The sequence below is a fragment of the Felis catus genome, chromosome F2 (assembly GCF_018350175.1).
Source record: "Felis catus isolate Fca126 chromosome F2, F.catus_Fca126_mat1.0, whole genome shotgun sequence".
Classification (NCBI taxonomy): Eukaryota; Metazoa; Chordata; class Mammalia; order Carnivora; family Felidae; genus Felis; species Felis catus.
Window position 1 is genome coordinate 83,114,963 of NC_058385.1, and position 12,197 is coordinate 83,127,159.

At 58.1% G+C, this 12,197-nt stretch overlaps 1 protein-coding gene across 4 annotated transcripts in view; it reads left to right on the forward strand.

The window, feature by feature from the left end:
- PPP1R16A (protein phosphatase 1 regulatory subunit 16A) overlaps nucleotides 1–12,197 on the forward strand; it is a 39,749-nt gene that overhangs the window by 23,616 nt on the left and 3,936 nt on the right. For all 4 annotated transcript variants that reach the window (XM_004000178.5, XM_011291527.4, XM_023248775.2 and 1 more), the window contains one exon: nucleotides 10,339–11,361. In XM_004000178.5, the coding sequence (XP_004000227.1) occupies nucleotides 11,097–11,361 (265 nt within the window). In that variant the 5' untranslated portion in view covers nucleotides 10,339–11,096. The remainder of the gene's footprint in view (nucleotides 1–10,338; nucleotides 11,362–12,197) is intronic.

The following is a 12,197-nucleotide window of genomic DNA, read 5'->3' on the forward strand; positions in this document are numbered from 1 at the left end:
GGGAGATACAGAATCAGAAGCAGGCTTCAGGCTCCAAGCGGCCCGATGCGGGACTCGAACTCATGAAATGTGAGATCATGACCTGAGCTGAAGTTGGACACTCAACTGACTGAGCCACGCAGGCGCCCCAGAAACCCTGTCATTTTTAAACAATTCCCACCCCTGTCTGCCAGCCCCTGACAACCACCATTCTTTCTGTCTCTGTCTCTGTGAATTTGCCTATTCCAGGTACTTCATAGACGTGGAATCCTACTACATGTGCCCTTTGGTCAGATACATTTGTAGCCTGTATCAGATTTTCCTTCTTTTATTATGACTGAATATTCCCTTGTACGTACATACCACATTTGGTTTATCTTTTCTTTTGTCAGGGGACATTTGAGTTGTTTCTGCTTTTTGGCTATTGGGAATGATGTTGCTGTGAACATTGGTGCACAGATATCTGAGTCCCTGTCCTCAGTTCTTTTGCGTGTATGTCCTAAAGTGGACTATGCCACCACGTTTACAAGGCAAGTGTGGTAGAAGTTACATTGTCACGTTGTTCATAATCCTGTGTTGCAAAAGTTGGAAACGATGTCAGTCTTTCTGTTGCAGTTAGGCCAGACGCAGAACTATGGGCTCTTGTCTGTGTGTCCCGTCACCCAGGTCCTGTACCCCTAGAAGAACAGTGTTCTTGCTGGCTTCAGGCTCATGGGGATTCTGCTGTTTTATGTGTCCCCTGTCCCCTGTATCATGTCCTTGAGTTTTTCTGACCTCCATTGTTGCATGGACACACCCTCTCGCCGTCCTCTCTGTTCACCATTCTTGCCTCCAGCTGCCAGGAATCTGTATGCTAATCACGAACTCCCTTTCTCTCTGATGCCCCTCTAGTTCTCCCACTGGGTTTATGGGGGGGCGGGGTCTCGCCCTGGGCACGCGTGTGCTCAGATCCACACATCTCTTGCTCTAAGGCTGTGTGGCCCCCATGCCTCTCCCACCCCTCACGCCCCCAGCTTCCCTTACTTCCGAGGCGCAAGGGTCATCGTCTGTTGGGGAGAGAGGTTTGAGTCAGAGCAGACCCAGGGTTACAGCGTTGTGGTTTTGCCCTTATTGTGTCTGACAGACTTTACTTTCCAGATCTGCATGATGGGGTCCTGGCCCATTGGAGGGACTAGGCTAACCGAGGCTACCATGGGACAGCGTGGCTGCTGAGGGACTGGAGCCTGTGTTGGCCTCCAGGTGACCTGGAGCTTCTGGAAGTCCTTTCTGTCTCCTAGCCAAGAGCTGGCTTTTCCCTTCAGTCCTCAGTGAGCCTCTTTTCAAGTGCAGATGCCTCCAGCCAAGTTTCTTTCATTAGGGCGACTAGGCCCCTGACACCTTGCTGTTAGTTCATTCAGTTTATTTTGGAGCTGGGTGGCAAAGGGTGAGGAAAGGGGAGAGGGAGGCTTGGAGCCTCTGGTTTCTGGGGAGAGGCCTGCCGGACTCTGGCCCCTCGTAGGCACTGCCACCAGAGCTCGCTGTGGTCCCTGCCTGTGTCTAGAGCCTGCTCTGGCCCCCGGGGCCTCACTCCCAGGACCCCCTCGCAGGATTGTCACACGGCAGTTGTGACTGAGCTGAGCGAAATTTCATTCTGTGGGTTAGAATCCCGCAGAGCTTGCATTTTGTCTGGCTCTACAGGTCTGTGTCATGGTAGGGGGCTCCGAGGAGCACGGAGACCGCTGAGAAAGGATGTAGGCTCTTTGTGAGGGTCTCAGAGGAAGCTGAGACCGGGTGAGTTAGTCCTTGATGGGAGGCCGGGGAGCCAGAGAGGAGATGGGTTATAGAGCCACAGCATGTAGGACACCTCGTACAGGCTCAGGGACCGATAAACGGACCAGTGGAACAGAGTCGAGAATCTAGAACAGCCTCAGATGTGTGGGAACTTGCTTTATGTCCAAGGTGGCGCCACAGAGCAGTGTGAGGGGAAGCAGCCACCACACAAGCGGTGCCGGGACAGTTGGAGGTCAGGACGGAAGAAAAGTGAATTGGAGCGTGTACGGTCCCATAACGGACTGTTACAGTCACAAGAGGCCAACCCCTTAGAGCCACAGAGCTCCGACTGGACGCGCCGTGCTCCCGTGCCCGGAAGGTGTGCGTGGACACATAGGGAGAAAAACCACACCCGAGGTAGCGATCGCCAGAAGAGTGAGGGGAGGCCCTGACCCCGTCCTGAGGGGGTAGCGCTCGCATGGTGCTGCCTCCAGTTTAGGTGTGTGTTCGGTATCTTCTGTATTTGCATCACACTTCACCGTAAAAAAGACTTTTCGGAGGGGGCCCCGACACACTGGGGGAAATGTCGGAAGCCTGTCCGTCCCGGGCCCAGGCACGCACGGCTGCCATGAGATCCAGGCTGGCCGCAACAGTGGCGGGAGGGCGTCCCGCCGGGGTGACGAGCAGGGCTGCCGAGTGCTGGGGTGGAAACCTGTGCAGGCCCTGAGTCCAGGGCGTCTGGGCCGTGTGTCTGAGCCCTGGCCTTCCGTGGGGCTGTCGGGACCATGGGGGTGCTTCATGCAGAGGTGAGGGGGTTGAGGTTAGCATTTTCAGTGCCCTGGGGCTGCAGTGTGGAGACAGGCTGGAGCTCCAGCTGGGAGCAGAGCAGCACCTGTGAAAGATACAGACCCAGTGGGAGTCGGGGCCCACGGGTAGCTCCGGCCTTGCCTCTCGGGGCCTCCCCTCCCCTCCCTGGCAAGAGGGTCCAGCCATGCCGTGGGCCGTCCCGTGGGCCTCCCCACTCCTGCTGTTGCCTGCTTCCTAGTTCTCAGACTCACCAGGTGTCTTCCCTCTGGGCCTTTATGCTGACCCTTCACTCGGACTGGTTGCTCCTTCCTGCCCATGGGATGGCACCTTGTAAATGGTCACCTAGCGCCCTTCCCTTGAATGCCAGCCTGGAGAGGCAGGAGCTGGACTGCTGCTTGTGGAAGAAACGAGTGAATGAGCAGGGAATGTGGGCTTTCTGGAGCCCAGGTCTGCCTTGGTAGCCGTTGTGGTGGCAGGGTCGTTGAGCCATGGTGGGGTTGGCTAGGGCCAAGGACGTAGCCAGAGCAGGCACTCCCATCCTGGGGTTCTCCTGGGTGGTGGAGGCTGGTACCAGGGGAGTCTGAGGGACCGGAGGAGTTCCCAGGCCCCAGGCAGTAGCACAGGCAGAACTGGAGTCAGGTCCACCAAGGGGCTGCCCGTCATGGGTCCCTGAGACTGTGGTGGGAGACAGGCAGAAGGACAGAGGAACAGGCATATGCCACTCTGAGAGATTAGGACATGGAGGAAGGACGCTTTGAGAGTAGGAGGCCGTTAACCCCATTCCTGTGTTGGCTTTGAGAGACTTCAAAGCCTAGAATGACAGGTGACCGTGGCACAGTGTGGATGTGGCTCCTCCCCTGAGAATCCTCTGGTGCCCTGGGCCAAGTGAGGATGATGATCCCCCCAGCCTCACAGAGCAGGTCTCTGAAAGTCATCCTGATGCTGTGACAGGCGAGTTACGTGGCGGCCGATCCCTCCCATTCTGTTGGAATGATCCTGGGGGGTCCCCACTGCCAATGAGGCCAGGTGCTCAGGGAGCCATGTGTGCCCTTGGCCCTTGAGCATGCATTTCCTGAAGCTTCAGGGAGATGGACATCGATTGAGCATTTGAGCCCACAGCCCAGTGTCCCAGTTGGCCAGCTCTCCTGGGAATGTCCTGTACAGCCATGCCCCTGGAGCAGGTTCAGTGTGGGACCCGGGCACGCTTCTTCTAGGGCAGTGCCTGCAGTGGGGTGGCTGTTGGAGGATGTGGATACCATTCCGGGACAGCCACAGGTCCCCTGTGCCTTCCCCAGCACGGGTCTCAGCTCTTGAGGGAGTGTCTCCCTGGTGGCTGATGGCCTGGCGGGCGGGGCGGGGCACCTTCTGTGGATGACGTGAGGGGGTCTTGGAAGGTCGTTGGCCCATTCCCTGTTTGGCGGAAGGTTTCCTTTTGCTTTTTAGTAGTTCTTCTATCGATTGCTGGTTATGTATTGCCAATACCACTTCCTTCTCCAGGCCATCCTTTTTTCACTCTTTTTATTTTTAAACATTATTTGGAGATCACTGCAGGTTTACATTCAGTTGTAGGAAGTAGTTCAGAGAGACAGTCCCCCGAAGACGTCTGGGACACTAGCATCCACACTGATTTTTCCAGTTTTATGTGCGCCTGGATGTGTGTGCACACACGTGTGTGTTTACTTCTGCGCGTTCTTGTCACACGTGTGGGTTTTTGTCACCACCAGAATCAAGGTGCAGAGCAGCTCCACAACAAGGACCCTGTGCTGCCTGGGTAGCCATGGCCATCTTCTCCCTCAGCCCCCACCCCACACCCTAGGATCTGACCACATCGAGGATATTTTATCACTGGGATCACATGGGGTGTGACTGTTAGGTGCCCAGTGCCCTTGAGACCACCCAGGCTGTGTGCATCCATAGTTGGACCCTTTCATTGTTGAAGAGTGTCCCATGATGTGGGTAGACCAGAGTTCCGTTGAAGGGCTGGGGTGTTTCCAGTTTGGGGCTATTACTAATAAAGTTGCTATGAAGTTCGTGTTCAGGTGTTTGTGTAAACTTGGATGTCATTTCTCTAGGACAAATGCCCAAGAGTGCCCCTCCTGGGTCCTATGGTAAACACACATTTACTCTTTGTAAGAAACTGCCGAACTGTTTTCCAGAGTGGCTGTGCCATTTTACATGCCCATCAGCAGTGTGTGAGACCCGTTTTCTTTAAACCCTTGCCATTCAGATAGACGTGCGGCGATATCTCACTGTGGTTTTAATTTGCATTTTCCTGATGGCTGATGCTGTTGAAGATCTTCTCATGGGCTTTTTTGCCATATGTATATCCCCTTCAGTGAAACATCTGTTCGTACCTTTTGCCCACTTTTTTTCTTTTTTTTAAAAAAATCTTTTAATTTTATTTTAGAGAGTGCAAAGGGGAGAGAGGGGCAGAGGAGAGTTGGGGGAAAGGGAGGAGAGGGGGGAGGGGAGAGGAGAGAAGAGAGGGGAGGAGAGGAGAGGAGAGGAGAGGAGAGGAGAGGAGAGGAGAGGAGAGGAGGGGAGAGGAGAGGATCTCACCTCAAACTGAGTACGGAGCCTGACAAGGGGCCCCATCCCATGACCCTGGGATCACAACCTGAGCTGAAATCAAGAGTCAGACACTCAACTGAGTCACCCAGACGCCCTGATACAATTATTTTTTACATTACTCTTGTATTTACCAATATTCTTCTGTTTTAATTAATTTCAATAGTTTTCCTAGAGGATCTTTCAGGGCATCTGGGTGGCTCAGTCTGTTGAGCATCTGTCTCTTGATTTCAGCTCAGGTTCGTGATCTCACGTCGGACTCTGCACTGACAGTATGGATGGGGCCTGCTTGGGATTCTCTCTCTCCCTCTCTCTCTCTGCCCTTCCCCCTGCTCATGCATGCTCTGGTTCTCTCTCTCAATAAACATTAAAAAAAGAAAAAGACCTTTCAGGTTTTTATCCTACACAATGTCATTTGCACATAATGAGTTTTTTCCACCCTTCCTATCCTTATTCCATTTCTTTCTTTTTCGTGCCCAGGTGCACTAGCCAGAAGTTTAGTACAAATATGACTCGAAGTAGCGATACAAACGTCCTTGTCTCATCCAGCAGGTTTGTTGTTTTTCAATTAGGTTGGGATGGCAGGACCCAGAGGCAGGAGAGAGCTGACGTTGGAAGACGCGTCCTAGAGAGGTCCACTGGGCGTGGGTCCGGGTCTTTGCTGTGGGGTGAAGCACTGTGGCGGGGGGCCAGTGGCAGGTGGGTCGTTGGACTAGGTGGACATCTGTGTCTAAAGGCTTCTGTCTTCTCATGAAACGTGTCAGCAGCTGAGCATGAAAATATGGGAGAAGAGGCAAGGGAAGCTGTGAGGTTTCTGGAAGAAGTAGTGCCATGGAGTGTGTGGGGCTCCCAGTTGGGTGGACGCTGGCCACCTGGACGGTGACACAGTTCATCCAAGACAGAACAAAGGAGACAGAAGTTTACTGAACACACTGCAGCAGGCAGGACAGCAAAGCGGAGACTGTCAGGAGCGGGGGTGGGGGGGTGTGGGGGGAGCTGTAGCTAAGTCAGGGAGTGAGGAGGTATGGAAACTATAGAATTTTCTTTTGGTAACTGCCGGGTTGTCAGTAACCCACTGTGGTCAGCTAGGACCTGTGGTTGTTTTGAGGCGGGTCGTGAGGGGCCTGTTTGTACTCAGCCCCGTGGGTGGTCGCCACGAGTGCCCTTACTTACTCAGGCTTCCATTGCTCAAGCCTGCTGCCTAAAAGCAGCCTCCACAGAGTGGGCCCTGCGCTTGTCTGATGTGTGGCCTTTAGTTCCTGGCTCTGCTGGTTCGTTCAGAGCTGGGGCAGTGGTGCTGGACAGGCCGGGCTTCCCATCTGGGCGCCGTAAGTCAGGAGGGCCGCAGAGTGTGTGATGGCTGAGTACGGCCTGAAGCTGCAGATGAGGACGTGGGGGCTCTGGAGTGCTAGGGTCAGCAGGACTGAGCTGGGGCAGGTGCTGGCCTGAGAAGGGGGTGTCGAGCCGAAATGCCAGAGTGGGGGTCCGGGGACAGTTACTGGTGGTGACAGGGCCGAGGGCATAATTGGGGCAGAGGGCGAGGCCTTTGGCAGGAAGAAGAGGTCGAGACTGAGGGGCAGGGCGCTGAACATGGTCACGGGAATATCGAGACCACCAGGAATTCAGGCCTGGCGCGGCGGTGGGGCGATGCCCACAGCAAGGGCTGGTGTGGGTGGTAGGCACAGCTGATGGCTCGCGTCGGCTGGGACTCTTATGGAGAGGAGGGGGGAGGGGGCTGCAGGCCACAGCGAGGAATGGGGCGGGGCGGGGGGGTGGCTGAGGTGGGGAGAGAAGGCTGGTGGGAAGGGAGCAGGGTGGAGGGGACCTGGGACTCCCAAGGGAGAGTGAAGGCCCAGAAACAGGGCTGAGGTCATTGGTGGCGAGGGTTTCAGAACTGGGGGATTGAGAACAGGGTCAGAAGCCCCCTCCTCGATGCTGCTCCCCTCATCCAGCCTATCTCTGTGTTCCCTTCCATCTCAGCCGAGGTCTGAGGAGGTGGAGCCCCCACCGTGTCCTTGCCAGTTCTCCGAGGGGTCTTCTGCTGGGCTGGCAGTGGTGTCCTCACCTTTGTCTTCTGAGCAGTGGCAGGTGTATCCACAGGGAAGTATCTCGAACAGAGTGTTTGGTCTACAGCCTTTTATGCTCTCTAGAGGCTGGCCTCTGTGGTCCAGCCATGTGTGCTGTCCAAGCTCACATCCTACTGTTAATTATTAGGGAGGCGACTGTCTGACTGGATGTTTCTGATGGGATCTGTGTCCTTTGTCCCGTCAACTGCCTTGGACTGCCCCGCCACTTGACTTGAGGACCACTTTGTCATGTTTATTGTAAATATTTTGGCCAGCTGACCATGTGTTTTCTGGTTTTGTAGTTTTTTTTTTTTTTTTAAGTTTATTTATTTTGAGAGACAGAGTGTGTGAGAGCAGGGGAGGGGCAGAGAGAGAGAGAATCCCAAGCAGGCTCTGTGCTGTCAGCATAGACCCCGACTCGGGGCTCGAACTCACCGACTGTGAGATCATGACCTGAGTGGAAGTCAAGAGTCAGACGCTCGACCGACTGAGCCCCCCCCCCAAGGGCCCCTGTAAGGTTTTGCTTTGATTTGCTTTGTTTTTCTGTGCATTTTGAACATGTAGTGCAACTGGAGTGATCGGTTTTCTGTTTTTGTTCCTGGGTTTTGTGTCCAGTTTCGAAAGGCTTTCCCCTTTGCTGGGATCACACAGATACTCTTTCCTTCTTGTACTCCTGTGGCTTTAGTTTTCCTTAGGTCTGTGTCTCTGATGAGTCTGGAGTTGATTTTGGTGTGAGGACAGAGGTGGATCCTGCCCTCCGTGGCTGTGTGTTGAAGCAGCCTCCCCCCCACCCCTGCTTAGTGCTGCGTGGCCCTCCGTGCTCCCTGTGTGGCCCCTCGTGCTCTCTGCAGTGGCCGTCTGTGCTCCCTGCAGTGACCACCCTGTGCTGCCTGTGTGGCACCCCCATGCTCCCTGCAGTGGCCCCCATGCTCCCTATAGTGGCCCCCCGTGCTCTCTGTGTGGCCCCCTCCCCTGCTGCCCGCAGTGACCCCCCCCCGTGCTCCCTGCAGTGGCCCTCTGTGCTCCCTGCAGTGACCACCCCGTGCTGCCTGTGTGGCACCCCCATGCTCCCTGCAGTGGCCCCCATGCTCCCTATAGTGGCCCCCCGTGCTCTCTGTGTGGCCCCCTCCCCTGCTGCCTGCAGTGACCCCCCCCCGTGCTCCCTGCAGTGGCCCTCTGTGCTCCCTGCAGTGACCACTCCGTGCTGCCCGTGTGGCCCCCCAGCAGGTGGACTCCCCCAGCCTCCACCGCCAGTCTCTTGCCCTCTCTGAACAAGGCCGTGGGCGAGTGAAGCCAGGGCTCCGGGCTCTTGTGGCACCATCCCTAACCCTCACCCAGACGCTGAGGGTGTGATGCGGTGAAGTAGTCAACAGGGGACTCTGGGTGTAAGCGTGGCCTCAGTTTCCCTGTGTGGCAAATGGGGCCTGCCGGAGGCGCTGTGGGGGTCACGCGGCAAGGCCGCAGAGACACTCAGGCCGGCGCGGGTCTGTTCACGCCGGGCTGGGCTCTGGGTCCTGCGCCTTCAGCCATAGTCTTTGGGGATGGCCCAGTGGTGCGGGCTGAGGGGGGAGGGCTGTCCTCAGGCTCCTCTTGTCTTTCCCATCTCACTCCCACACTCTTGTGCAGCTTACCTGGGCACAGAGCTGAGACCTGGAAAAAAAACCCACTCAGATTCTCTCTGACATTCCAGAGAGACTTGGGGGAAAATTTGTAGACGAGGCAGGAGAAGCCTTGCTTACCTGCCCCCCCCACCGTCCCCCCCCCCCCCACCACCCTGCAACGTGGGTGTGGCGTCGTGGCCATTCGGTGGGACTCCACTAGGCCATCCTGGCCTTGGTGGCTCAGCTAAGGGTCAACTCTTCTACTTGCGGCAGCTGTTCCTGGACTGTGGCTGGGAGGGGGCTGGGGGCCAGAAAGCTTAGGGCTGAGCCTGGAGGGGCCAGGCACTGGGCACTGTGTCACTCCTTGAGGGAGACTGTCCTGGCATCCGGCATCCACTGCAGTGTTTTCCTGGGACTCCCCGGGTCACCTTAGGGTCACTGGGGCTCTAGAGGACATAGTCGTCAGCCCGAGGACCTGCCCAAGGGTACATGGAGACTGCCCTTGGGCATCTAACAGCCAGGAGTGCTGCTGGAGGGGCCCACAGCACACCAGGGCTTCAGGAGGCTGGGGCCGCCAGAGTTGGGGGCTGAGGACCCATGTTAGCTGCGGGGTTCTTCCTGTTGTGGCTCAGTTGGGGGAAGGGGGTGCTCTCCAGATCCTGCTCAGTGATGAATTCTCATGGATGGCCTTTAAAATGAATAAACCAGAAGATGTGTATTCGGTTTGCACAGCTGATTGCTCTTGGCTTTCTGTAGGACGCGGGCATCAGAATCTTTTTGTCTGTAGAGTGATGGGGTGGATGATGCCTTCTAAATCTTGCTAAACTTGGCAGTTGGGTGGTGGCTCTGGGACTGGTGCCTGTCCTTGCCTTTGAGAAGTGAACCTGGCCCCTGCAGCCCTGTGGGGCCTGTAGGTGGGCCACCTTCCTTGTGGGTGGGGCATCGTCACATCCTCTGTGGGCCCCCTCCCCTGCCTTGCTCCTTGCTGATGGTCTCTTGGGGTGGGCTGTTCAGGTCAGCTTCCCTGGAAGGCCCAGAGAGGTGACAGTCACACCTTGTGGCCAAGTGTGTGTGGGGTGGCCTGCTTCCTGGGGGTGGGGGGAGCATGAAGGGAGGGGCTGTGAGTGGCCAGGAGGGAAGGATAATCTCGCAGAAGACGGGCGCTCGCCCTGGTTTGTAGCTGGCACAGCCCTCGGAGCACTTCCAGGACAGCCCAAGGAGACCGTGACTTTGTGCAGTCAAGCCTGGGGCAGATAGGTCAGTGTGGCCGTGGGGACCAGGGTCAGAGCCTGGGGCCTTGAGAAACTTGCGGAGAACACCTCCCTGGAGGGGCAGCCTCTCGGGGAAGTCTCCGTTGTGGCTGTCAGCACAGCGGTCCTTGCTCTCTGCTCTCAGCTGCACTGCCCTTTCTGGGAACTCTGAGTGAGCCCCCTCACCCCCTGCCAGGAATGTTGTCCCATGTGTCCCATGGCCCTGGTTGGGACAGGGCAGGGCTAGTGTTCTTCCCTGCTGGCCTGCCCCACCTGGAGCCAGCCTTGATGTGTTTGTTTCCTGTTCCTCCTCCACAGGCTGGTGGATGCCACCTGCTGTCTGCAGCCTGATCAACTGCTCTTCCAAAAGGAGGCCCTCCTGAAGACATAGTCGCCAGGCCTGCCGTGCCCTTGGTACCCTGGCTGCTCACACAGTCTCACTCCTGGGCACTCGCGGCCGAGACCCCAGGACTCTGAGGGCACGCCCTGACCCGGTTTCTCTGTGGCTGTGGGCCCCGCCCTCTGGCCACACCCCCCTGTTAGCACTAACGTACTGACCCTGGAAGAGTGAGGGAGAGGGGAGGGGAGGCCAGGCCATGGCTGCTCCCAGGCCCCACCCAGGATCCTAAGGCCTGGAAGGTGAGGGGGCCTCTGCCCATTGCCCTGCCCCCGCTTCACCCTCATCCAAGTGCCAGGACGCTGCACCTCTCTTATCTAGGTAATTAGCTTCAGACCCTGGACCGAGGCTGGCCAGGTCGTGGGCTGCTTCCCACAGGCTGTGCACCCTGACCCCAAGAGGGAGGTGAGGCCCTGCCCATTGAGTAGCCGAGGTGCCGGGGCTCTTGAGAGGCAGGCAGCAGGTACCCTCCCACCCTGCCCTTTCTGCCCGGGCCTGGTCACGGCGTGGGGCCTCGTGACCCAGCCTTGCCAGGGGCAGAGGGCACCACTGAGCCTTGGGGAGGGGATGCCCCCAAGGGTGCCAGTCCAGCCAGCTGCCCCACCCCTCAGGCCCAGTCTGGCCCCGGTGCTCCCCCACCTGGTGCCCCGAGCAGTCCCCCGGGCAGGCGGCCCCCGCCATGGCCGAGCACCTGGAGCTGCTGGCAGAGATGCCCATGGTGGGCAGGATGAGCACACAGGAGCGGCTGAAGCACGCCCAGAAGCGGCGTGCCCAGCAGGTGAAGATGTGGGCCCAGGCTGAGAAGGAGGCCCAGGGCAAGAAGTGCCGCCAGGAGCGGCCGCGGCCATGGAAGGAGGCAGCCGGCGGCCGGCCACAGAAGCGGGTCCTTTTCCCTCCCAGCGTTGCCCTCCTGGAGGCTGCTGCCCGAAATGACCTGGAGGAAGGTGAGCATGGCTGAGCCCAAGGGCAGACCCTGTCCTCCACCTCAGTCCTGGAGAGAGCTGCGGAGGGCACAGTGCTGTCCTGCGGAGGCCCTGGGGCTGGCCTGGTGTCCTCGGGCGCTTGCTCTCAATGGTCGGCCACTTGAGGCTCACCAGTGATGGTGCAGCACACTGGGGTGCTGCTGCAGGGGTGAGGCTGATGGGATTGGGCAGGGGCATCGGGGAGCCCACAGGAGCTCGGGGCAGTGCCCAGGGCTTGGCTCAGGTGGGCTGGGAGTGGCCCATCCTCTTCGGTGCCTCTGGCCAGGGTGCTGGGCGATGACCAGGAGAGGCCTGGCCACCACCTGCTTGGGCCCTGTCTCCACCTGTGTAAAGGAGGGCGGCCACGCCCACCTCAGCAGGTTAGAGTGCGGGGCCGGGGGTCCCCGCAGGCCAGCCCTCTCGACATCTGCCTCTGCCCATCTTTGACTTCTTCCTCCCCATCAGGACCGCCCTGGGCAGTGACAGGCTCCTCGTTCCTCCCCTGCACCCTGTGTGCTCATGGCCCCTCTGCTGTCCCTGAGGGGCTCCTGAAGGCTCGTCCTGTCGTCCTCCAGGGCAGAGGCTGGGGTGCAGAGGGCAAGGAGAGGCGGGCAGTGCCTCAAGGCAGGGGCGGTAGAGGAGGGCGTGGTGGGTGTGCCGCTGGCCCAGGCTCAGGGAACTGTGGGAAGTGGGGTGCATCACCCTGCTGCCCATGGAGCATATCTGGGAGGGCCAGGCCAGTAAGGAGGTCTGGGATGACCTTGGTGACAGGCTAGGCCCCAGATGGGACCACTGAAGAGTGAGGACAGGGATCAGCT